The 26507-nt window shown below is 45.5% G+C and overlaps 1 protein-coding gene across 1 annotated transcript in view; it reads left to right on the top strand.

Annotated features, from left to right (window-relative positions):
* The window catches only part of dpp6a (dipeptidyl-peptidase 6a), a 221606-nt gene that overhangs the window by 192405 nt on the left and 2694 nt on the right, over window positions 1-26507 (top strand). The window contains 15 exon segments of the mRNA XM_031583767.2: window positions 11893-12047; window positions 12319-12416; window positions 12932-13055; window positions 13504-13542; window positions 14514-14621; window positions 15635-15726; window positions 16646-16693; window positions 17159-17277; window positions 18590-18637; window positions 20619-20717; window positions 21155-21224; window positions 22862-23056; window positions 23900-23954; window positions 25138-25237; window positions 26403-26461. Of these exon segments, the coding sequence (XP_031439627.1) occupies window positions 11893-12047; window positions 12319-12416; window positions 12932-13055; window positions 13504-13542; window positions 14514-14621; window positions 15635-15726; window positions 16646-16693; window positions 17159-17277; window positions 18590-18637; window positions 20619-20717; window positions 21155-21224; window positions 22862-23056; window positions 23900-23954; window positions 25138-25237; window positions 26403-26461 (1409 nt within the window).

Raw genomic sequence — 26507 nt, 5'->3', positions numbered from 1 at the left:
CATGCTGCACTCTTTGCTGAGCTGAAGCTGAAGCTGCTGGAAGGGAAGGAACCCCACCCCCACACACCAGGGCCTGCCGCTCCAGACCAAACACTTGTTCTGTAAACGAGCTGAACAAGAGTTTATTCTGTGTGACAGGCTGCTTGGTGTAGTGATGCAGATGTCAGGTTTGTCTCTTTTGTGTGTGTGTGTGAGTGAGAGTGTTTGTGTGGTTGTGCATCTGTGTGTGTATGTGAGAGAGAAGGAGAGAGAGAAATTGTGTATGTGTGTGTGTGTGTGTGTGTGTGTTTGTGTGTGTCTGCCTCTCTGTGTGTGTGTGTGTGTGTGTGTGTGAGTGTGTGTCGACACAAATGTTGAAAGCTCACCTGGGTGCACCTGAGTGCCTCTGTATCTGGCGACGCCGTGCGCATTACGGAGTTAATGAATTCATTTCTGCGACGCCGTGATTACCGCACTATTTGAGGTCGGCTGCCGGCTCATTGGCAGTTGGCCTCTCCCGGCGGGAGAAGGGCGCACCGGAGCACCATGCCGACGCCGAGCCAAGCAGTGCGGTGAGGTGCAGATGGGGCTCAATTTATGACAACTGTCTTCACATGAGTAAACTGATTGTGAAATTGGATTGCGGCCGATCCGCAAAGGCCCCTGTGCAGGATCTGAGATGTAAACAAATCCTCATGGAGCTCCACAGCCACTGTGGAAACAGTACTGCATTTAGTGCAGGGGACACAAACGTAGCCAGGTGATAAATCATTCACAGTGGGGAAAGTAATGTTCTGAAGTGTTAGTGTACTCAAATTTAGTTTTTCTTTTCAGAAGAAAAGGGGTTATAACATCATATCTTGATGAGGAATATGAATTTTGGATCTGATACCAAAGTGTCACATGACATCATGTCGAAGTGAGAGGTACACAAACGCTGGTGAGCAGATCTGTTTCATCAAGTAAGCTGCTCTATAAGAGTGGAGTTGGGTTCCGAGAGAAGTAAGCCGCTCTATAACAGTGGAGTTGGGTTCCGAGAGAAGAACACATCCATGATGAAAAGAGAGAACCCAAGATGTTCCTCTGCAGGTCATAGGCCACATGGGCAGGGCATGGACAGACACTCTCTTCGGTGTATGTAGGGCATCGCAGGAAAGCTGATGAGAGACAAAGACACTGGAGGTGGGGACGTGGTGGGTGTGTGTGTGTACACACACACTTCTTTAATACCTGAGTACCTTGAAAGCACAATGAAAGCCTTGTGTCTGTGAATATGTTTACCTGTTCTTTATTTACTGTGCACTCACAGTTGTTTACAGTGAACATACACACGGTACAGAGGCAACTATAACCAGCCAATTATATCTTATGACTCATGCATGCTGCCCTATGTGCCCTACTTCTTCAACAACAATGAAGAACCACACACACACACACACACACACACACACACGCACGCACAGAGCTGGTACTCAGTCACACATAGACACAAGAGGCGCTATTTTGACAGCGAAAACAGCCGGCGGAAACAGCAGGGGCTGTTGCACACTGTTGCCCAGAAAAGGACACGCTTCCAAGCGAGCGGGAAAGTGAAATTAGTGAAAGGCTGGCTTAAAACCATTCAATAACATTGTCGAGCAATCCCTTTAAACTGACTGCGTCGAGACGAGATTACATTGTACAAGGACGGCTATATCGCCGCGGGGTTCGGGGCAGTGTTCACGCTTTTACAAGGAGTAAACCGTAGTGCTTCTTCTGTTGTTCAAAACAATTGAATTTGTTGACACATAATTGGTGCTTGTAAGACCCTTTTTAAAATACCCTGGCCACATGCCTTCAAACTGACTCTTTTATTGTAAATGAAGGTAGGCCCTATGTGATTTGGAGCCTGTAGAAATAAAGAAAATATTTTGCTCAGTTAAATTCCATGACAAGCTAATGTTTTTGTCAAGATCAATATAGCCCGTGTCACTATGGCATTCAATGTTAATTACATTGAAATGTTATCCTTTACATGGCGTCTTTTGCTAAGAATTATTCTGGAAACAAACTGCAGAACCGGACAGGTGAGAGAAAGTCTGTTTAGCTGAGCACTGGAGCAACAGGAGAGATAAAGGAATAAAGGATAGATAAATCAGACTTGGGCGGTGATGGTTTGTGATTGGCCAAAATAGGACGTCACATGTCCTCCTCACATATCTGCACTTTCTTTTTACAAATGTTTCTATGCACAATTCATTTTGCCATTTTTAAATTCATTTTGATGCCATATTGTCATTTGAAGGGCAGATAAACACCTGCTGTTCTCACTAGCATATAGTTCTGTGGGACAGTACATGAAAATGTAACCAGTTAGCATGCTAGCAAGCTTTTATTAGTGCCAGCTTGTATGTTGTTTGTCTTTTGAACGCCTCTTAGATAGTTAACTCTCTAGTTATAGACCAAAACTCCTTAGAGCTCCTTCATTCAGTGCTGTGCTGTTCCGGTTAGCATTCTGTGAAGCAGGCCCCCAGGCGCGCCTCTGGCAGTTAAACTTTAATTCAGGCAGATATTACTGACCCTTGACCCTTGACCCTTGACCCTTACTGCGTCTGACCCTTGACTCTGTCTTTGGTGGCGGCACACAGGTAATTTACTCCTATGACTTATTAAAAGAGATAAGAGATAAATCTTTGAAGAAGCGAAGACGAGCCTGCGCCTGACCTTCCTCTCCACACATGGACAGATTGCCTCCCTCTCCTCTCTCTCCTCTCCTCTCCTCTCCTCTCCTCTCCTCTCCTCTTCTCTCTCTCCTCCCCTCTCCTCTCCTCTCCTCTCCTCTCCTCTCCTCTCCTCCCCTCCCCTCTCCTTGATCTGCTGATGGGAGAGCTTCAGACAGATGTTGGATGTTTGGACTTGCCGTCGCTGACAGTCGACTGTCTGTGTTTGGAGAGGAGAGGTGACACACACAACCAGAGGAAGTGTTGTTTATGGTGATTAAGGTCAGCAGAGAGGCCAGCCCAGAAGCACAGGCAGACTATTCAGCAAGCTGCCTCTAAGTCACAAGCTGAGCAAAAGCCTCAGACTATAGAGTGTCCTGGAACCCAAAAGAGTCTGTACTTGTGCATTGACTAACAGTTTGATTCTGGCTTCTGGATTCTGGTTGGGATTGCATGTATCATTTTGTAGTGCTATAATTTTTGTTCCAAGCACATGTTGTAAGTGTTATAAAGCCACGTCATACGTCAGTATGTTAAACATAATTTGAATTAGTTTGTGTCAGAGCTGTCATATGGGGTGATACTTTTGACTTAAATTCACACGTAGCTGTTTCACACTGCTCTTGAATAGTAGTTCTAGTGAAGCTAGTCATGGCACATCATCTGTTAAGAACAGTTTTGCCGTATTTGAGGCTTAGTGGCTTAAAGCCGGTGCTTCACGAGTTTTATGCAGATTCACACGTCTCTGCAAATGCAACACTTTCTGTTGTCAGCCCCCTCAGGTTCACATCAATCTCAAAACCATGTGACGTGCTTCTGTGGCAGACAGTCTTTATGACTGTCTTATTGTGCAGAAGCTTTTCAGTGCTCATCAGAAAGTATGTGTAGGAGAGAGTGTCTGTTTCTCTCTGTGTGTGTGTGTGTGTGTGTGTGTGTGTGTGTGTGTGTGTGTGTGTGTGTGTGTGTGTGTGTGTGTGTGTGTGTGTGTGTGTGTGTGTGTGTGTGTGTGTGTGTGTGAGAGAGAGAGAGAGAGAGAGAGTGTGACTCCATTTGGCCTCTGTGTGAGGCTGAGAGGCTGGTGGAGTGTGAGTCAGCAGCAGGTGGCTCTGCATTAATTGCCGGCGTGTGTGTTTGCCGGCGTGTGTGTTTGGTGGCGTGTGTGTGTGTAAATGCCGGCGTGTGTGTTTTGGGCACTCAGGCTCCCGCCGAGCACCAAAGCCCTGAGTGAGAGCCGGGAAGAGTTGTGCTGAAGGTTAATGTATGGAAATAGATACCGGCTCTCCTCAGCCACAAACAACAACTCTTATGCACACACCACATTGACATGCGTGCTACTAGACAGTCATCCACACACACACAGACACACAGACACAAGAACAAACACACAAATGGACACACACACACACACACACACAGTGTCACACACATACATAGATTCCGACCCTCATATATATACATACACATACAAACCAACTCACAGTCACATAGAAACATTTTACACCATACACACCCAGGCAGAGACCCAGTTAGACAGACACGCTCAGACACACACCTGTTCCACGTGTACGTATGTGTAGCTTCATCTTGCAGACATAAAGGTAAAGCCATGAAAACAAATGGATTTTTCTCAGATGCAGAGTAAAGAGCCTGCCTTTTAAAAGCAAGCGATGGGAGGGGGTGATATGATTATTTTACAGCTCCTCATTTTTCCCCCCTGTCCCATAGGCCTGACAGAGCAGGCATTTCAGTTGTGCGGTGTCTCCAATTTCTCATGAAGAATGCTTAATAATCTGCCAGGATGATATTGATTAAAACCTCCACATTTATGATTTATGTCGAACGAGACATTTTTTTAATCACCTTTTAATCATGTTTAATTCAAGAGAAATAATGGCACTGTGCAACCGAAAGCCCAGAGGGGTTGCTCTCCAAATGAAGCCTCCCCTCTTTTAATTTCACTTTGCACTGATTTCATGACAGATTCAACAATTATTATTTATTCTGTCTTGAGAGTCTTCTGTTTATTATTTATTTTGTATTCGTATACAGATATATCAGATCAAGACAGTGAGAAATGGATAGTGAATGTAAATAATGGACAACCCATCAACACTGACGTGTAAGGTTGCCACATGGCATTAGGGGCATATTTGTGATTGGCCTGATTGCACTGTAAACAGAGGGCCCTGCTGTCAGGTCCAAAGAATATTCCAGACTTGAAGATGACACTCATAATTTATGGAGGAAAATAAAAACATGGGTGCATTCGAAGAGTTGTAAGAGGTAGAACCACGTTACAAAGCAAAAAGTAGGCAATGTTCTTGATTTTCAAATGCTGATGCCATTATGCGCTGCTGCCATATAAAATGTTTTCTGTTGTACATTGGAGGAAGAAAGAGAGAGACGACTCTCATAGGAACTCTGCTGTCCCCTGTTGGCCATGATGGGAACTGCACCAAACTCTCTCCACCTGTTAGTTCCCCTGCCGCTCCCCTGTCCCCCTCCTTAACGTTTTACCAGTTCACAAAAAACACACATCTTTTTCTGCACCACAACTGTTAAATCCTCTCACCTGTGCACCCATTTGCCGGCACGTGGCTTGCTTGTCTGTGTGTGTGTGTGTGTGTGTGTGTGTGTGTGTGTGTGTGTGTGTGTGTGTGTGTGTGTGTGTGTGTGTGTGTGTGTGTGTGTGTGTGTGTGTGTGTGTGTTTTCTCCCCACACATCCCGGCCTCATTAGTGTGTGCTCTGCACTGTCTGGGCTGGCGGGCGAGGGGGTTTATGAATAAGAGAAGCCAGGGGTGAGCTGAATTATTCAGGCCTGGCACCTAGCAGCAATATAGAGGAGGAAGGGAATGATGGCTCTTTGTCAGATCACCTGGGCAATTAGAGGCTCACAGGGAGAGAGAGAAAGGCCTTTACTATATTATGTGCATGCGGTCATGAAAAGACACAGTGGCATATAAATTACCTCTGTTGCTCTCTATCTCTCTCGCTCTTTCTCTCTCTATCTCGCTCTTGCTCTCTCTCTCTCTATCTCGCTCTTGCTCTCTCTCTCTCTATCTCTCTTTCTCTCTATCTCTCTATCTGTCTCTCTCCCTCTCCCTCTCACTCACTGGCACACACATTTAAAACGAGAAACCTGCCACACACACACACTCACTCGTTTCTGTAGTGCAGACAGCTGTGCACCACCATAGAAACACACACACAGACTCCCATTAAAGTCTGTGTCATTTTTTGCCGTGTGCTTCCAAAATCATCACTGCACCACTGAGCTGTCGATAAGCTGAGTCTGCGTGTCGCCCGGCAACAGCGCCGGCTAGTCGGCGGGTAGTGGCTTCATTATGGGCTGTCCTGTAGTGCGGGAGCGACACAGGCCCATTCCAAACCCCTGCCTGAGCACAGCACAGGCAGCTGGTAGCTACCACACACGTTTCCACAGCTCTGCTAGACCCTCTGCCCCCCCGGTTAGCCCCTCTGCCCCCCCCCCGCTAGACCCTCTGACCCCACCGCCGTCCTCCTCTGTAGCCTGACTCTCTGGCCTGGCATGTGACCCATTTGACAGGCTCCGGAATCTGGAGGGGGACCTCCCACAACCCTCCCCAGAACCAGTGTGCCGGGTCATGATGTCTCCGTTATCAGTTCCAACCAGAGAGAGAGAGAGAGAGAGGGACACTTTACAATCTCCTCTTATGATTGATTCAGTGCACACACGGCCACCTGTGATACATTTGTGCCGCCAGGTGACAGTCTGACAACACCACCACATGTCAATGTCAATCTACCAGAACTATCTTACATGAATAAGTCACCGTCACCGTCACCGTCACAGTCACGTATTCAGACGTCGTTCTGCACAAAACTGATTACTTATTGGACTACATCCTCAAAGAAAACAAGTTAGTGTAGCCTATGGTAGCATAGCATCGGTAGCGTAAGGACTGGAACAACCATAAAGAGAAAATGAGTGGCATTCATTTACATGTGAACACTTTCTCCAAACACTTTTTGCACACAGTTTTAATTACATCATCAGTGGAGAGTTCTTATCAGCAGAACATTCTGGAACTGGTCCATGCTTCAGATCCCGACGGAACCGGAAAGTTGAGTCCGAGACGTGAGAAAAGGCCACCTCATGAATAAGCAAGCAGCTGCAAACTCATTCCCTTTGACTCGCCTGTATTGTGCCTCATTGAATTTTCTGCAGCAACTTGAAGGAGTCCAGCTAATTAAGTTGCTAATGGTTTGTTAGAAGTTTCTTATTTCCCTGATGAATCTAATCAAAGAGTCTGAACAACATTATAGAGATCTGATCAGGGAGTTCATTTTAGCTACTGTGTGTGTGTGTGTGTGTGTGTGTGTGTGTTCGTGTGTATTTTTCACTCTGCGGCATGTTATATGCAGAGTTCATTTAGAAATGAATCGTTCAATGAAATCGTCATGGGCTTCACTAACTGCCAAAGGCACTCTGGTTAAAAACATTATTAGCACATTCATTCTTGTTTCGCTGCATCAGTAAGTGTTGGACACTCCTTATGAGAGCTTTGTTTCTGCTGATAATCTACTTTTTAAACAAGACTTGTGGCAGCCAAGCATTTCCTAAGCAGATAAGTGTTGCTGTTCGACTCCAAAAGAATTGAATATAGGTTCTTGCACATCAACATGGGTTAGATATGATATTGGGTTAAAAGTTCATGTACATATGGAACATGATACATTTTTTACACATCCACTAGAATCGACAGTTCTGAAATCGATAGTACTGAAATATGTTCTTTCTTTAATGAGCGTGTGTGTAAGTGTGGGTAAGACAGAGAGAGAGAGAGAGATAGATAGACAGAGAGACATAATTAGAGGTTATGTGAACCAACTCTAAAAAGTTAAAAAGTGAAAAGCTTTTCAACTGATTGTGTGAGTGTCTGTCTTGAGGAGACATCATCAAAACTAGGCAAAAGCTACGAACCAAATAACGAGACAGAGTGTGTGACCACTCATCTCCGAGTCAGAGCTGGCATGCAGACCATTAATATCACCACATGCAGTCACATCCACAGGGTCACCGAGTTCCACCGGGCAGCCTGCAGCGCCCTGAGCCGCAACTCATTGCTAGCACTCAGCGGAGCATCCCAAACCCAGCCCTCCTGCCTCAGCTGCTCGTGATTGGACCAGGCCCCCCCATGTGAGCCAGCAAGGGCCAGAAACTGCCATGGTTCACCCTGTAGATCTTATGAAGAGCCCATGGTGAAGAGATGCTAATTGGAAATGGAAGAGGGAAAAGCTGAATAGTATTTTGAGTGATTGAATGATTTCTGTGTGGTTAAATCTTTTATTTTGGCATTGTAATTATGCCCGCAGGCAGGCAGTCATACAGTGTTTGTCAAGGTTTTTTTCCCGCTTTTTCCCACAAATTTGTGGTCGGCGATATCATAGAAAATCCACATGAAACGTGGTAGGCTTGTAGCCCCCGTGGCTGATACGGAATAGACAGTTTGTGTCTGTAGCTGACACCTTCATGCTAGCGCCCCATGGGGTCAAAGCACTTTCTGGGCAATAACTCCGTTTGCCAAAAAAACTCAAAAAATTATCACATTTCTATGGCAAACTGGCCTCTAGGAGGTGCATTTCCCTAGGTCATTATATGTCATCACCGCCCACTGAATAATGTTCCAACATCTAGCTCTTCCTGAGCCAATATCTTGTGATGTAAAGCTTCGAACCTCACAAATTTGACTCCCTGCATCACTACCACACTCTTTGGATGCACGCCACATTTTTGTAACATTTCGTCCGTAGGCTCCCCAGCTGCGGCTGACACATTTAAATATCTCAAGAACCGCTTCAGCTTTAAGTTGGCTTTAAGTTGGCTTACACTTGGTTGCATTTGCTCATGTTCCATTTGGCTTCAACAAAATGGCCACCAATGGCCAATCAAAATTCAGCTGCTAATACATGCCTGTGTGAATTGCCAATCTTGATGACATTGTGTAGGCTCATTCATAATGGCATATACGGTAGATGCTATTTACCCAAACTATTTCCTCAAACAATCAGCCATAAGATCTCACTACAACAAGTTACAACATTTCATATCTTCTTCTCACATGGTTTGGTATATTTTCAAAATTAATTTTGTCTTTAAACCCTTACATAACATTTATAGAATTCAAATGGTCATTGTTTACCTGTTGAAGCTGTCAAATCATTCAACCTTTTGCTACTTATAGCATTTACTCTACATTTAGTATTCAAACATATTCTTGCCTTCAATATAATCCTACATTTTATATAGACATGCTTTTTTTCAAACTTTGTAAATAAATGCCAAGTACAGTGAGGCTCATGTTGTTGCTTATGTATACATTTACAACAAAATACAAATGATTAGCACAAAATGACACTAGACAGGTCTCAAAGTCACAGAACGTAACTCACAGGTACTGCCTCACACCCTATCAGTGTACAGCCACAAGTCCACAAGTCCACAAACTATAGTTCTTTTCACTCAGAATAAGAGATACAACAAATGTTTTAGTCTAGAAACGTAATCATTCAAGATAACACACTTTTCTTGGAACGGGAAATGTCTTGTTTTTTCACTTCATTCTTGCTCATTCTCTCACTTTATGCGGCGGTCATAGCATGCACCGCCATGCCGTTTCTTTTATCCGGCCAGTTAAGTTTGCTGAATCGAAGTGAATTTAAATTAAATTAAGAAATACTAAGACAGATAAAGAGCTGCAGGAATAAAAGAAGCAAGGGGGGAGAAGAAATAAACTAAAGACTTAAAAACGTGCATGGAATGGGTCATGAAGTTGGGGAAAGTATTTGCAAGTGAAGCAAACTTATCCCATTAGCTTGTAAACTAATCCCTATAATTTAGCATGTTCTAATGAGGAGACAGCCCGACACGGACAGCCAGAATCAGGGAGGGGGGAGGACTAGAATCAGGGAGGGGGGAGGACTAGAATCAGTGAGAGGAGAGGGGAACTGCCGGCATCCATACTCTAATTAGGAACTAGCATCTGGGGGAGCAGCGTGTTTGCTGGAGCTGCATTGTGTGTGTGTGTGTGTGTGTGTGTGTGTGTGTGTGTGTGTGTGTGTGTGTGTTCCACTGTGTTCTGAGGCACTCGGGTTGAGCCGCGGTGGAGTGGAGTGGCGGTGTGTGTGTGTGTGTGTGTGTGTGTGTGTGGGGGGGGGGGTCCTGTTATTGGTCCTGTTATTGGCTCCTCCCTAGCTTCAGACTCGCTCGGGCAGTCAAGCGTGTCTCTCCACCCCAGAGCATGCAGCCTCACAGAGATCTGGCCAAGGCTATGTACACTTTGTTATAAATTAAGCAGGGTGTGTGTGTGTGTGTTTGTGTAATAGAGATATAGAGTTAGTCTTTTTGAAATCCATACTTGTACTCTACTCATGCCCCTCGTATTATCTTAGATGTGAGACAACTTGACGTTAGTAATGCACAAAGGCCCAGCGCATTTAAACTCACGCTGTTTCTCACCTGCTACCTCAGAAACCCAGGGGTGTTCTCTTCAAGGGAGGCTGTGTGCTATTTCTCACACACTCACACACTGCAAGTACATGTTATGTCTGTTACTCAGAGCTGCAGTATTACAATGCCTTTTTGACACCACTCCAGGCAAGTTTAAAGACACAGCCAACCTCGATAATTCCCTGAAAAATAGCCATTCACACTTAAAACACATCTTCTCAGACACACACACACACACACACACACACACACACACACACACCTTACATGGGATTCTATCTAATTACAGTCATCCTGGCAGTATCTCTATAAATTCACCTTTGGTATCATCCATATTTCCCCAGATGGAGAATTGAATATGCTGCTTGAACATGAAGACAATGGAGTGTGTGCTTAAGAATGTGTGTGCTTGTGTGTGTGTGTGTGTGAGAGAGAGACAGAGAGTCTGTGTGTGTGTGTGTGTGTTTGAGAGAGAGAGAGAGAGAGAGAGAGAGAGAGACAGAGAGTGTGTGTGTACGCGCGTGTGTGTGTGTGTGTGTGTGTGTGTGTGTGTGTGTATGTGTGTGTGTGTTTGTGTGTGTGTGAGAGAGAGAGAGAGAGATGTGTATGTGCGTGAGTCTTATTTCCTCCACCTCCACTTGGGCGCACCTCCACCTGCCCATAAATGACTCCCCCTCGTTGTATTCCTGCCCCATGCTCCACTGCTCCACTGAGATTATAATAGTGCTGCTGTGATGTGTGGTCTGCACTGTATATATATATATGGAAACAGGTGGCCCAAGAGCTGTGGTACTGCTGTGGCAGTATATGTGGGTGTGTGTGTGTGTGTGTGTGTGTGTGTGGTACAGAGAGAGAGAGAGAGAGAGAGAGAGAGAGCATGTGTGTATTTGTCCCTTTACCTCTCTGATAGTGTGTGTGCGTGTGCGTGCGTGCGTGCGTGCGTGCGTGCGTGCGTGCGTGCGTGCGTGCGTGCGTGCGTGCGTGCGTGCGTGCGTGTGTGTGTGTGTGTGTGTGTGTGTATGTGTGTACGTGTGCATGTTCTTCCATTTCTTCATGCTCGTTTGCCCTCTGGCACTAATCGTGCTCATAAATTCACAGCAGCATCATCAATCCAGCATTATAACTCACCTGCCAGTGGTATTAGGAAAGGAGCTTTAACAGCCTCATAAACCCACATCAGATGAGAAGCCTGATAGCCCCTCTTTCTCTCTCTCCCTCACTCCCTCTCTCTCTCTCTCTCCCTCCCTCCCTCTCTCTCTCTCTCTCTCTCTCTCTCTCTCTCCCTCCCTCTCTCTCTCTGCCTCTCCTTCCTCCCTCCCTCTCCCTCCCTCTCTCTCTCTCTTGCTTTCTCTCGTAATAACTGCCATACCATACATCTCTCTCTCTCTCTCTCTCTCTCTCTCTCTCTCTCTTCCCTTCTCCCTGCCTCTCTCTCTCAATAATTGCAGTAACATTTCTGTATATTTTTTTTTCAATTAAATTCAACTCAATGTAATGTGCTTTATTGACATGACAAATAAGGCGTTTGTATAAGCGTTGTAAAGCAGTCTTACAAAGGATAAGGAATAGAAGGAACAAGAAATCTAAATGTCCCTGTGTAGACCTAAATAGACTTAAACTGACATTAAAAAACATAGATATTATAGGAGAATTGTGTTACATTTAGGTTAAACTAATGTCCCACATTTTTTTTTCTCTCTCTTTTTTCTCCCCCTCTTCCACAGAGGAGATCTTCCAGTCCCACATCGCCCACTGGTGGTCCCCTGATGGAGCGCGGCTGGCTTATGCCACCATCAATGACACACTGGTGCCCAAGATGGAGCTGCCAATGTTCACAGGCTCCCTGTACCCTACGGGCAGAGAGTACCACTACCCCAAGGTACTGGAGGAGAGGGGCGCCAAGGGAATCTTGTTTAGGACCGATGATAAATCAGCATCCTGTCTGTTACACAATGACACACACACTCACACACAAACACATGCACAGTGTTTTTTTCTCATTCATATTTCTCCTGATGGATACATAAGATTGCTGTACTCTGCTGTACTCTGCTGTGGTAAAATATTCAAGGATTTGTCCATAAACCAGTGCTTAATCAGTGATCAGTGAGAGTGCTTGTCTTTTTCTACTTTACGCACCCCCCATGAAGGCTGGTGAGGAGAATCCTGTCATCTACTTGTACGTGGTGAACCTCAACGGACCCCTACACACTATAGAGATGCGGAGGCCAGAGGACCAGAGGATAGGGTATGCTAACTTCAGACCATTAATGCTAACTTCATTAATGCTAACTTCAGACCATTAATGCTAACTTCAGACCATTCATGCTAACTTCAGACCAATAATGCCAATTTCAGACTATTAATGCTAACGGACACATTTTCACATTAGGTGCTACCGTGGTCAGTGTCCCAGAGTACATAAAAGGTTATACATCCCACAGCTTAAAACGTTAACTTTAATTAGCATTGGCCTTTGTGGAGAGCAGAGGGGAGGCTAAGCTAATGTCATTATATGTGATTAGCCGCACATGTTACATAAACCCCTCTTAGCATTCTGACTAATTCGATGAGAGTTCATGTCTGAAAGGTCTAGAGGAACAAGACATGCTAAAGGTTGTTACTGACTGAAGCAATTACTTACTTAGGTGACATGAAAGTTGTTTGAATGTAAATGATGTGTGATGCTTTGATGATTTGGTGTTTACCATGATGTGTTTGTGCCTGGTGGTGGCGTGTGGATGCACATCTGTGTGGGTGTAGGGAGTACTACATTACTATGGTGAAGTGGGCCACCAGCACCAAGCTGGCGGTGAACTGGCTGAACCGAGCCCAGAACATCTCCATCCTCACTCTGTGTGAGGCCACCACGGGTGTGTGCTCTAAGGTGTGTGAGTCCGCGCTGCCATTACAGCACACACACGCACACACACACACACGCGCACACACCCACACACACGCGCACGCCCACACACACACGCGCACGCCTACACACACACGCGCACGCCTACACGCACACACACGCTGTCAAAATACTGTTATATCTCTGTATTACAGTTATAGCTCATCTCAGGTAGAATACAGGCAGCCTTGCCCCTACTCTCTGAGTCACTCACATTTAGAAGGTGGTCACCTTCGTACTTCTTCATCTTGTTATCTTCTTCCCTGCCTGTAATATATGCTTTCAAAGCCGACTTGCCATTAGAGTCAGAATCTAATTTACACTTTAGTGGGGAAAAGTTAACCTTGGTGTCAGGTTACCAGAGTTACTGATGATCTAAAGAGAAAGCAATTTACTGCCATACGGAACATTTTTTGTGTGATTTTTTTTGCAGAAACACGAGGATGAGAGTGTGGGATGGCTTCACAGACAGGTGAGAGACGGGCAGGTACTCATCTGATAACGCTGTTCACAGTCTCTAATTAGCTTTGATTATCTTTGATACAGAGCTGGAAATATTGCTGTCCTGTTGAAATGTCTTTTCTAATAATTCATACAGATTAAAGATGTGGGATTACAGTTCATTGTTATTAACATATTTGTATTATTTGTATGCTTATTTTCCATATGTCCAAAGCTATATGTTGTTTGGATTAAGCTTCAAATGTTAAGAATGGTTACCCTGAATGGTACATACGTATGAAGACAGGCTAGATTAGTTATGCATAAAACTGTCTGGCTTCGTCAAAAGAGCATTCATGTGTAACATTAGGAAGACACCAGCACTGCTGGCATGCTGTAAAACGTAAATCTAAAATGTAATACTTAATGTTGCCAGAATTGGATAGTGCACGTGTGATCATTTCCCCACTGCGGTAAAAATGGCAACATCCAATACAATCACATTCAGGCAAGATCAGGCCCTTCCTCTCAAGGAAGACCAGTGTGCATTATGCCTTGCATTGTGACAATGACATCTTGCTATCACTTGATTACTGGTGGGTGTTGTGAAACCTCGATTCTTAGAACATAACAGTGAAAACATCAGTGATTCAAACCACCATTAACGCCAACCGAGATAAGTACCTCCCATTACTATGTTGGATAGAGAGTCACTTTGGATAAAACAGCCACTAAAGAGAAGGCACTTCTCCCTGATGTATCTCTGCACATCACCAAGTGCATCAGCTACTTTTATCAGCTTGTGTAATTCCGACCTGATTAATTATTGAGGTTCCATCCAGCAGGTGATAAAGCAAGGAGGTATTTTTCTGGAGATTAGATTCAGGGATTCAGATTAATGAAGGGATGGCGGGCAGACGTTGGAGGGAGAGGACAAAGGAGAGGAGAGGAGAAATGGAGTGATGGCTGCTGTCTTTTTCTCTTTTTCCTCACCCACGCCAGAATGAGGCTCCCGTCTTCTCCAGGGACGGCCTCAAGCTGTTCTTCATCAGAGCTCTTCCTCTGGGGGGCAGCGGACGCTTCTTTCACATCTCCATGTCCATCTCACAGGTGAGACATAGGACCAGACACACACACACACACACACACACACACACACACACACCAGCAGACGCTTCTTCCACATGTCCATCTCACAGGTGAGACATAGGACCAGACACACACACACACACACACACACACACACCAGCAGACGCTTCTTCCACATGTCCATCTCACAGGTGAGACATAGGACCAGACACACACACACACACACACACACACACACACACACACACACACACACCAGCGGACGCTTCTTACACATCTCCATGTCCATCTCACAGGTGAGGGACCAGACACACAGACAGACACACACACACACACACACACACACACACACACACACACACACACACCAGCGGACGCTTCTTCCACATCTCCATGTCCATCTCACAGGTGACACATAGGACCAGACACACACACACACACACACACACACACACCAGCGGACGCTTCTTCCACATCTCCATGTCCATCTCACAGGTGACACATAGGACCAGACACACACACACACACACACACACACACACACCAGCGGACGCTTCTTCCACATCTCCATGTCCATCTCACAGGTGAGGGACCAGACACACACACACACACACACACACACACCCCTCCCCCTCCACCCCTCCCCCTCCACCCCCTTCATTGTTGTGAGGCCTACACATACTTTTCTTTACTGTTTTCTTGAAATTGAATAAACTACAAACACATTTATTCACTGTCATTGATTTAATATGACTTTAACTGATAACATAATGGAATATAGCCAGGACAGCCTTACAGAGTCGCGACGTTTTGTGTTGTGTTGCTTCGCGTCGAGGTCTGTCTGCTCACAAAATTCATAGTTTACCCACCTCTAATTTTACCACTACAGCCCTGCACACACACACACACACACACACACACACACACACACACACACACACACCTTAATTGTTAACAATTTAGTCTTTCATCACAAATGATGCCTAACCCATGGTTTTGTTCATGTCTATTTCTCCCATGCTAATCCCCCCCAGGCCAACACCAGCACAGACACCCTGCAGACGGTCACATCTGGGAAGTGGGACGTGACACAGGTGCTGGCCTTCAGTGAAGACACCCAGCAGATGTGAGCACACAACACCTATCTACCTCTGCCTAAACACCATCCTAATATCCCATCTCTAACCTGTTACCTTAGCACAACCCCTATCTGCTTCTGACTAAACACCATCCTAATATCCCATCTCTAACCTGTTCCCGTAGCACAACCCCTATCTGCTTCTGACTAAACACCATCCTAATATCCCATCTCTAACCTGTTCCCGTAGCACAACCCCTATCTGCTTCTGACTAAACACCATCCTAATATCCCATCTCTAACCTATTCCCGTAGCACAACTACAATCGTTACCGCTATGTAGAGTACCCATTGACATTCCTAATTAATACCAACTAGATAGACAGAGTAATCAGGTCAAACACTGGCTTATACTTCCCTCAGTAGAGTGAGTGAGTGGTTCAACTTGAATAGTACTGAAGTCTCAGAAATCTCAGGCAATAGAGATTATGGCTTGTAGGGAAAGCCTTTGTTTGAAGCTGCCTCACTGACAAATGTGTCCTACTTTCACTGTGTAGCAGAAACCTCACCCCTTTACTTGTTTTTTAGACATATATCTAACGAGAAGGCTCCCGGGTTGTTTAAATCCATTCAGAGATGTATCGTTCCTGAATCACTGTGTTTCTTACAAACTTCTCTCTATAATCCCACTTTCTCAATGTTGGAGAAAGAGCTTGTATTAGTTATCGTCTGAGTGTTTAGTTGCTCCGATTTATTTGTGAGGTCTTACAGGTCTTACTGTTTGTTTTAATGCTAACCCTTTCCTCAGAAGCTAGACTAGCTTTATTCCTCTCACTTTCGGCTTTCAGACACGTAGTCCCAAGCGCTCGCTCATGTATTAATTACTAAAGGGAGCTCGCCAAAGACGCTTGATACGCTGTGTGTTCAGACAAGCAGTCCAAGTTCATCTGCTTCCAATTTCCAACAGATACTTTCTGAGCACGGAGGACGACCCCAAGAGGAGACATCTCTACAGGTAAAGTACAAGGCCGGGAGCATTAACACGGCGCGCAAATACACCCTGTTCCGCTCAAAAAGCACTGCCTTGAAATTTAATGAGCCATTGAAGTACATTTCCTGCTGCCCAACATTCCATTGCCAATAATACCAAGGTCACATCAAATGTTTCAAGTTTGGGTACTTATATTAGATGCTTTATTACATTGAGGGTGGTCATTTATTTAACTTAGCACCTAACACAATCACAAAGCTGCTTTTGTAATCTAAGAACAGAGAACCCAAAAAAGGACAATTACACATAGAAAACAAAAATGAAATAAAGAAATATATACAGTATATTCAGATGGCCAGACACACATGGTCAACATAACAGACAATAGAAAACTAAAGTGAGATTTAAATATGAAGGGTTCGAAGGGTAAGTGTCCTACAGGCGTTGAAAGTGTGAGTCTTGCAGTGACCAAGGTTCTGTTCTCCCCAGTGCGGACATCGTGGGCACGTTCAACAGGCGCTGCGTCTCCTGTGACTTCAATGACAGCTGTGGCTACGTCAGCGCCACCTTCAGTCACAATACCAGCTACTTCCTGCTCCACTGCCATGGTAACATCCATCATTCAGAATCTGCAGTTCTCTTTCTGTCTGTCTGTCTGTCTTCCTTTATGTCTGTCTGTCTGTCTCTCTCTCTCTCTCAACATATATTCCTTCAGTTTGACCTCCCTGTGCCTCACTGGAGAGTCATTTCTACACATATACATGAACCTGAGCCACTCCATACATGTGCTGCGGTTGTGCGCTGTGTTGACCTCCTCCCAAACACATTAAAGTGAAGGTGTGTGTGATGCAGGCGACCCGATCTTAACTCCCACCATCCCCGATGCTATCAGCACTCCGACGGGGCCCCGTCGCCCCCCCATGTGCCTTTCAGTCTCCAATCTCCCCGCTGTCACTGGCAGTTTGTCTGATGTGGCCCTGATATGATTCAGGCGTCTGACAATGCACCAGGCTGGCCCACCTCTCAAAGGAGCCGCCACGTCATTGTTTGCCGCTATGTTCCCATTCTGCTAAGTGCATCGATCATTTAATTATCCCAGTCCTGAGAGCCTGCCTCCATCTCTATAGCAGCGGATCCGCTAAGAGGCAGAGCCCTGGAGATAAAGAGGGAGAGAGAGAGAGAGACAGAGTGAGAGAGAGAAAGAGGATTGTGTGTGTGATAATGTGTGTGTGTGTGTGTGTGTGTGTGTGTGTGTGTGTGTGTGTGTGTGTGTGTGTGTGTGTGTGTGTGTGTGTGTGTGTGTGTGTGTGTGTGTGTGTGTGTGTGTGTGTGTGTGTGTGTGTGTGTGTGTGTGTGTATATTAATTGAATGAGCCTGAAATAGCCTTCGGATGACTGCACCAGCATTGTGGCTGCTTTTGTGCCACAAGTCTTCTTCTCAATAGCCGTGGTCTTTATGAGTAAATAAACAAAAAGATATGGATATTTGTTATATATGTTTATATATTTCTTTATTACATTGAAAGACCATTGGGCATTTACAAAACTCCAGGTACCAAGGCCGACTACAGTGTAAAGATTTTGTGCTGAAAAAAGGAAACCATCTCCTTGCTCCCATAAACTACTGTAGACTCAAACCTTTAAACTTTAGGAGGCAAGCAGGTACAGAACAAGGCAATGGAAGTATTGGCCACAGTAGACTTGTTTTGACCTTGGTTTTGGAGAGTGTGAAACTCTAGTGAATATATGTATTTTAGGTCTGGTACTTTGCAGTATTTTACCCCAAAGTAAAATTAATGAGTAAGATTGCCACTTTAACACAAATGATAAGTCCCAAAGAAGTTAATGCTTATCTTTTAATCTTTCTGTTTGTTTGTGTGTTTGTGTGCGTGCATGTGTGTATGTTTGTATTTATTTCAAGGTCCTGGGGTTCCATCTGTAAGAGTGTACAGCACCCTGGATAAAAAGAGTAAGTCTTACACCCACTTTTTTCTTTCATTTTCTTTCTTTCTTTCTTCATTTATTTATTGGTTTGTTTGTTTGTTTCTGTTTTTCTTATGGTTGTGGGTGAGAGCATATCGTTGCAGACTGCGGGTGTGTGCAAACCATTAAAAAACATTAGCAAACAAAACAAGCTAACAAAACACCAAACCCTTCATATTTTATACAGAACCGCTAACGCTCAATGCTGCAGAGCCTAGCATACATTTCCCCTCCCTAAATTTCCCTCGGGATAAATAAAGTATCTATCTATCTATCTATCTATCTATCTATCTATCTATCTACCTACATCACCTCACACTGAGCATGCCTATGGACATTGGACTCACTGCCGCTCTTTCCGAGAGCACTCCAGCTTGATTAGATTATTCTAGAATGCGCTCTGCATGCAGGGAGAAGGTGATCTCCCCCAGTGCTTGTAGTAATTCACTTACCCGTGCGCAACCTCATGTAAACCAGCAGGAGGTGCCTAGCGAGACACTTAACTGTCAGTCATAATGAAGTTCCAGGTCCCTCATCTCTGACCGTAGTGACACGTGAAGATGAGGAGGGAGTTGTTTAGTTTCTTTGCCTTTTTCCTGTCTGTCTGCCATACTCCTCCTATTTTCTCAGCAAGGATGAAGGGAGGAGACATTCTGGAACTTTCTCAGCTGAGCGACAGTTTCTCAGAATCATCCTAGGCAGTGCACTGAAGGCAGAGACAAGGCAAGCATTCTCAGGCCATTCACAGCAGAGCAGTCTGTGGGTTCTTAGCTCTCTCCCTCTCTCTCTCTCTCTATATATATATATATGTATATCTCCCTCTCTCTCTATATATATACTGTATATATATATATATATGTATATCTCCCTCTCTCCCTCTATATATACGTATATATATATCCCACTCTCTCTCTCTCTCTCTCTCTCTATATATATATATATATATATATATCCCTCTCTCTATCTCTCTCCCTTTATCTCTCTCTCTCTCTCTCTCTCTCTCACACACACACACATCCTAAAATGCAGTGGCACAGCATGGCATGAGAATGCAGGAAGGGCCTGTTAATTGTTTTTTTATCATGGTCTGAGTGATAGCTGAGAGGAAACATACACACACAACAAACACTGAGGAGAGGCACAAACACCTGTGTTTACAGTATATAGACATACACATTCATTGAGAGAGAAAGAGAGAGATCTATATACTGTGCCATTGCCATACATTGATATTCTGTGGGTGTAGTTAATGGCATCTAAATAGAGATCCTTTGTGGTTACTCACGCTGCTCTGTTGCACTAGTCGTGACATAAACATCTCTATCTCTGTCCCTGCTACTCAAGGATGTCTGGTCGTTACTGGGATTCGTATCTTGCTGTTGTTGTCTGTTGCCACAGCTGTGCCTGGCCCTTTCCCTTTGTCAGGCTGTTCATGTGGCCCTCAGAGAGCTTTCCCCTCACTGTAACACAATGGCAGTACTCCACTCAGCAGTCTTGTTTAGAGTGGACCTTCACCATCACTTCCCTGAGAGTGAAGAACTCTGCCCTTTCGAGTGTCACACGTGTGACAGATCCCTTGAGCCTTTGACAGACTCCTTTTTTTCCTGTGCTCAGAAATGACCGAATAGCTGGTAAAGAAAGTGCTATTTACCAAGAAGAAAAGTTTGTGTGTGTGTGTGTGTGTGTGTGTGTGTGTGTGTGTGTGTGTGTGTGTGTGTGTGTGTGTGTGTGTGTGTGTGTGTGTGTGTGTGTGTGTGTGTGTGTGTGTGTGTGTGTGTGTGTGTGTGTGTGTGTGTGTGTGTGTGTGTCTTTTTTCCACTGACATTCAGACCGAAGAGCCTCCTCTCTTTGTCTATTACTCATGAAGAACCTACAGTAGCACTCTGCTACTGCATTGATTGGGTACAAGTGTGATTCAGGCAGATCTGTTGTTCAGGAAAATGATTCATTGATGTTGTCCTTCACAGAGGTGTACGATCTTGAAACGAACCAGGAACTGCGGGACAAGTTGGACTCCATGCAGATCCCCAAGGTGGAGTACATGGACGTGGAGATCGAAGGCTACAGTACGTACTCAACGAATTTTAAGCTCTTCCTCTCTATGACAACATGACAGATTGAATACCAACTACACTTTAAGGCAGGAGTCGTGTTTTCGCCCTTTTTTTTTAAAGTTAACGTTTGAAAAGGTATGAAGCAAGTTTAAAGATGGAAAGTAACACATAAACCCAACACCAAAAGTGAACTATCCGTAGAGCCCAGATTGTAGAAACTAAAAACACAAAAAGTACAGACAGCTTCAAAAATCTTCATGACTTTGTATGGTTTTACTGTTTACAGGCAATTATCACCTGCTTCTGCCTTACAAACATGTGAAAGACACAGACATGGTGGGCAATGTGTGGTGGACTGTGTGTGGTGGACTATGTGTGGGGGACTGTGTGTGGTGGACTATGTGTGGGGGACTGGATCAGTCATTTGGTGCTTGTTCTTCTGTTTTCAGCTCTGACCATGCAGATTGTCAAACCTGCTGGCTTTTCCATAACAGGGCATTACCCACTGCTCCTGTTTGTGTAAGTATATGAAATAATAATGTCAGCCTTTCTCTCTCCCCTATCTCTCTCTCTCTCTCTCTCTCATATACACAGGCACACACACACACACACACACACACACACACACACACACACACACACACACACACACAGAGAAAAAGTCTATCTGTGAATTTTAGCTGTCTGACTGTCCTGTATGATTTGCCTCCTTTGTCTTCTTTGCAAACTGTTGTTCCTGCGCTCCCCAGCTCTTTCCACTGCAGCAGCACTCAGCTCATCAAGGGCGATAATCACACCCAGACGCAGGACTTAATCAGAGGCATTAATCTAGCCCAGAGACAGGGATCACACCTCTGAGTTGTCATTAGGCTGCAGATGAAAATGAGTCTGATATCCCCCTCCTCCTCCTCCTCCTCCTCGCCTTAATTAACCCGGCCGCTCTTATCTGCTATCGTGCCATCGCACACTACACCCCTGTAGGGTGGAGGGGGAGAAAAGCAGAGAGAAACAGAAGAGGGCGGTGTGTGTGTGTGTGTGTGTGTATGTGTTTGTGTGTTTGCGTGCGTGCGTGCGTGTGTTTGTGTGTGTGTGTGTGTGTGTGTGTGCGTGCGTGCGTGCCTGTGTTTGTGTGTGTGTGTGTGTGTGTGTGTGTGTGTGTGTGTGTGTGTGTGAGTGCCTGCATGCGTGTGTACGTGTGTAAAGTACACAGGGAGAGAGATAGACATAGCGCCACTTCCTGTATTTGATTTGATGCACAACCACCTATCTCCGTTCTCTTCTGCACTAGTGCATATTGCTCGGCGACACAAGCCCACCTCAGCCTCCTCTCTGGAGGCTCATGAGCAGTGCCATTGCACACACTGTACCCCCACACAGCACACTGTACCCCCACACAGCACACTGTACCCCCACACTGTACCCCCACACAGCACACTGCACCCCCACACAGCACACTGTACCCCCACACTGTACCCCCACACAGCACACTGTACCCCCACACAGCACACTGTACCCCCACACACTGTACTCCCACACAGCACACTGTACCCCCACACACTGTACCCCCACACAGCACACTGTACCCCCACACAGCACACTGTACCCCCACACAGCACACTGTACCCCCACACTGTACCCCCACACAGCACACTGTACCCCCACACACTGTACTCCCACACAGCACACTGTACCCCCACACACTGTACCCCCACACAGCACACTGTACCCCCACACAGCACACTGTACCCCCACACAGCACACTGTACCCCCACACTGTACCCCCACACAGCACACTGTACCCCCACACACTGTACTCCCACACAGCACACTGTACCCCCACACACTGTACCCCCACACAGCACACTGTACCCCTACACAGCACACTGTACCCCCACACACTGTACCCCCACACAGCACACTGTACCCCCACACAGCACACTGTACCCCACACAGCACACTGTACCCCCGCGCAGCCGGGAGGGATGCACTGACAGGTGGTGCTCCGGACGCCCTCGCGCTCCACCTGCTCCTCAACTCCCTGGTTTCTCCCTCTCGTTCCGCAGTGACGGGACACCGGGCGGGCAGGTGGTGTCGAAGCTCTCCTTTCCTCCACCTGCTCCTCACTCTTCCTGGTTTATCTCTCTCTCGTTCCGCAGTGACGGGACGCCGGGCGGGCAGGTTGTGTCGGAGCGCTTCCAGGTGGACTGGACCACCGCGCTGGTCAGCAGCTTCGGCGCGCTCGTGCTCCGCTTCGACGGCCGCGGCAGTGGCTTCCACGGGACCGATCTGCTGCACAAGGTCCAGCACAGACTGGGCATGTATGAGGAGAAAGACCAGCTGCTGGCACTCAGGTACTGATGGAGGGACTGATGGATGGATGGGTGAATAGATGGATGGATGAATGGATGGATGGATGGGTGGCTGGATGGGTGAAAAGATGGATGGATGAATGGGTGAATAGATGGGTGGATGGATGGGTGAATAGATGGACCGATGGATGGATGGGTGAATAAATGGATGGATGGGTGAATAGATGGATGGACGGATGAATAGATGGACGATGGATGGATGGATGGATGGGTGAATAGATGGATGGACGGATGAATAGATGGACCGATGGATGGATGGATGGATGGGTGAATAGATGGATGGACGGATGAATAGATGGACCGATGGATGGATGGATGGATGGGTGAATAGATGGATGGATGGGTGAATAGATGGATGGACGGATGAATAGATGGACCGATGGATGGATGGATGGATGGGTGAATAGATGGATGGATGGGTGAATAGATGGACGATGGATGGATGGATGGATGGATGGATGGATGGGTGAATAGATGGACGGATGGATGGATGGATTGATGGATGGATGAATAGATGGACAGATGGATGGATGGATGGATGGATGGATGAATGAATGAATAGATGCATGGGTGAATAGATGGATGGATGGTCAAACATCTTTTTAACCGTTGTTCTGGAGTCAGTGTAACCTTTGTTCTGGTTAGAAAGGAGAAAGTAGAGAGCTTATTGTATACATTATTAGAAAGATTTATTTGTTAAATTGAGCTTATTTATTTTTTTATTATAATTTTCATGAAGTTTGACAACTTAGAAATAATAATGCTAATGGTTATGCTAAAAGAACATGACATTTTAATGAGTCTCCACCTGCCTTTACTTCCTAGTGTATTATCCAAAGAGCCATACATTGACATCACCCGGATTGGAGTATTTGGACAGGTAAGGCCTCCAGCTAGTCAGCATCTTACAGTAAGGATGAGCCATTCCTAAATGTCTCTCTGTCCGTCACACACATCCTACTGCGGTCGGTCATCAGCTAATCAGAGAGAGAAACTAGTGCCCGGAAAGCCATAATCAGAGGAAACCAGGGTGTGAATGCGCCATGCTTTTGAAGCCAAACGCTCTTAATTTAGTACTTTCCCGCGTTTTCTTTTCACACCTCGATTATGCCCTAACAGCACAACTGTCCTAGATTTCTACACTCAATGTACGTAAATTCCCCCTTCCGTAAAATACCTACAGTTTGTGTCCATTTAGGTTACTCACATAGTGATTCCATCAACTGCTTGACGGTCACACTGCTGAGATACCATTTCCATGTATTTATTTCACAAAGGCCTTTTCTGAAGAGTTTCTACCATCTCAGTTTATGGTTCTATAAGTGTATGGTTTCCTGGGGACACACAAGGCACAGTGTTTTAAGAGTCGTCTCTTAAACGGCTTTGGCACCGAGAGCCTGCAGCAGCTGGTTTGCATATGTGGTGAATCTCTGCTCACTACTGTAGCGCTGTGCAGCGGTTCGTTCCGCACATATGAACTCGCCGTCACACTCGCCCGATTCTCCGCAGAACAAATCACATCAGTGTGATGAGCGTCTCAACAGTGGCATTGTCAGAATCTCATTTCCACTTCAGTCAAACTGAATTAACTTTTAATGGGATTTTGCATTTATAGTCTCATAAGGCCTCCAGACAGGCCTATGTGTGTGTATATCCTGCTTTGAACTATAAAAGCTCCATCCTTTAATAAATACCCTGCCCACGCCCACTGGGCTCGTAGAGCACAATCTAGAACGGCGTTCTCACACTGTTAAGTACAGCACACCAGTGCAGAAGCACCGCTCACTCATAAATGAGGAGGATCTGATGTAGAGGAGGAATCCTGAGTGTTACCCTGCATATCGTGTGTGTGTGTGTGTGTTGACGGGGTGAGGGAGTGGGAGGTGGGTGTGGGGCGCCCCCTGCAGGGCCATTCAAGCTGAATTTACACTGATCTAGAGTCTGTTCTCTGTGGTCCAGTTCAGAAGGACTGGCTTTCATTTTTGTATTTTATTGTGTGTGTGTGTGTGTGTGTGTGTGTGTGTGTGTGTGTGTGTGTGTGTGTGTGTGTGTGTGTTTTCCAGGAGTATGGGGGATACATCACCAGTCTCCTCCTCAGTTCAGAGATGTCCCCGATGAAGTGTGGAGCAGCTCTATCACCCATCACTGACTTTGAGTTATACGGTACACTGGGGAGACACAAGGGGCATGTGAGAGAGAGAGAGAGAGAGGGAGAGAGAGAGAGAGAGAGAGAGAGAGAGAGACGAAGATAAACAAGAATCCTGAACAGGAAGGGTGGATACTATACTGTGTGTGTGTGTTGCCTTGTGTCACGGAAAAATGGATAGAAAGGACAGATGAAAGAAGAAGGAAAAGGAAGGCTGAATTAAAAATGGAGCACTTAAGGACTTGAGAGTGAACAAATAAACAAGGATAGGCTGATAGAGTGACTTAAAGAGTAGATGGAATGAGATTAAAGTGGAGAGAGGCGGTGACGTACAGATGGATGGACGGACTAAATAGTTAGATAGAGCTGAAGCCAGCCTTTTTTCTCATTTGAGATGAGAGATGTGCCTCCACTAATCATTTACAGATCAGTCCTATATAATGCTATTTGGACCCTCCCAAACACACACACACACACACATAGTTACGCATGTACACACATAGGATATTAATCACTACTACCACTATCTCTCTGAGGCAATGAGAATGAGAATGAGAGCGGACAGAGAGAGTGGTGGGGTGAGAGAAGGAGACACATGCGCTGAGTGGTGGGATTCATTTAAGTGATAGATCATTGCTTTCTTTTTTAAATCCTTCGAAACACATTATTCTTTTATATCATCACACTAGTCTGAATAGACACGTAGATAAACATCTTATAGTCTTCAAACAGACGTGTTAAACATGGATGTTATTCCCATATCAGTGCTACACATTCTGTTTTCAGACATGCATAGCTTCAGATAATTGATTTTAATCTACCTGAAGATTGATAAATCGTGTAAAAATCAGTCGACGATCATATGATTGCAGTAAGAGGACACACACACACACACACACACACTCTAAATACAACATATTTGTTGCTACAGTATCACCGAAGGTAGAAATGATGCACTACGCTTCACTAATGCAAGTAAAGGGGTGCATGCATAAATACTGATTGAGGATATGTGACCAGAATGCGATCAAGATGTTTAACATGCCAGTATATGTGAATGATTAGGTGTTGGCAAAAACTAATTTCTCCCATTTCTCTCCCCTACTCTCTCTCCCTCTGTCTTTCAAACACGCACGCTAACCCCCCCCCCCCCCCCCCGTCTCTTTCCTGCTCTCTCCACAGCCTCAGCTTTCTCAGAGAGATACCTGGGCTTACCCAAGCCTGACAGGAGAGCCTACGAGGTAGACTTCACCCCTGCGGCGACTCTCCTTTCGTGTCTTATTACTC

This window comes from Clupea harengus, chromosome 17 (assembly GCF_900700415.2).
Source record: "Clupea harengus chromosome 17, Ch_v2.0.2, whole genome shotgun sequence".
Lineage (NCBI taxonomy): Eukaryota > Metazoa > Chordata > Actinopteri > Clupeiformes > Clupeidae > Clupea > Clupea harengus.
The sequence above is the reverse complement of the archived record's forward strand: the minus strand, read 5'-3'. Positions and strand labels throughout refer to the sequence as shown.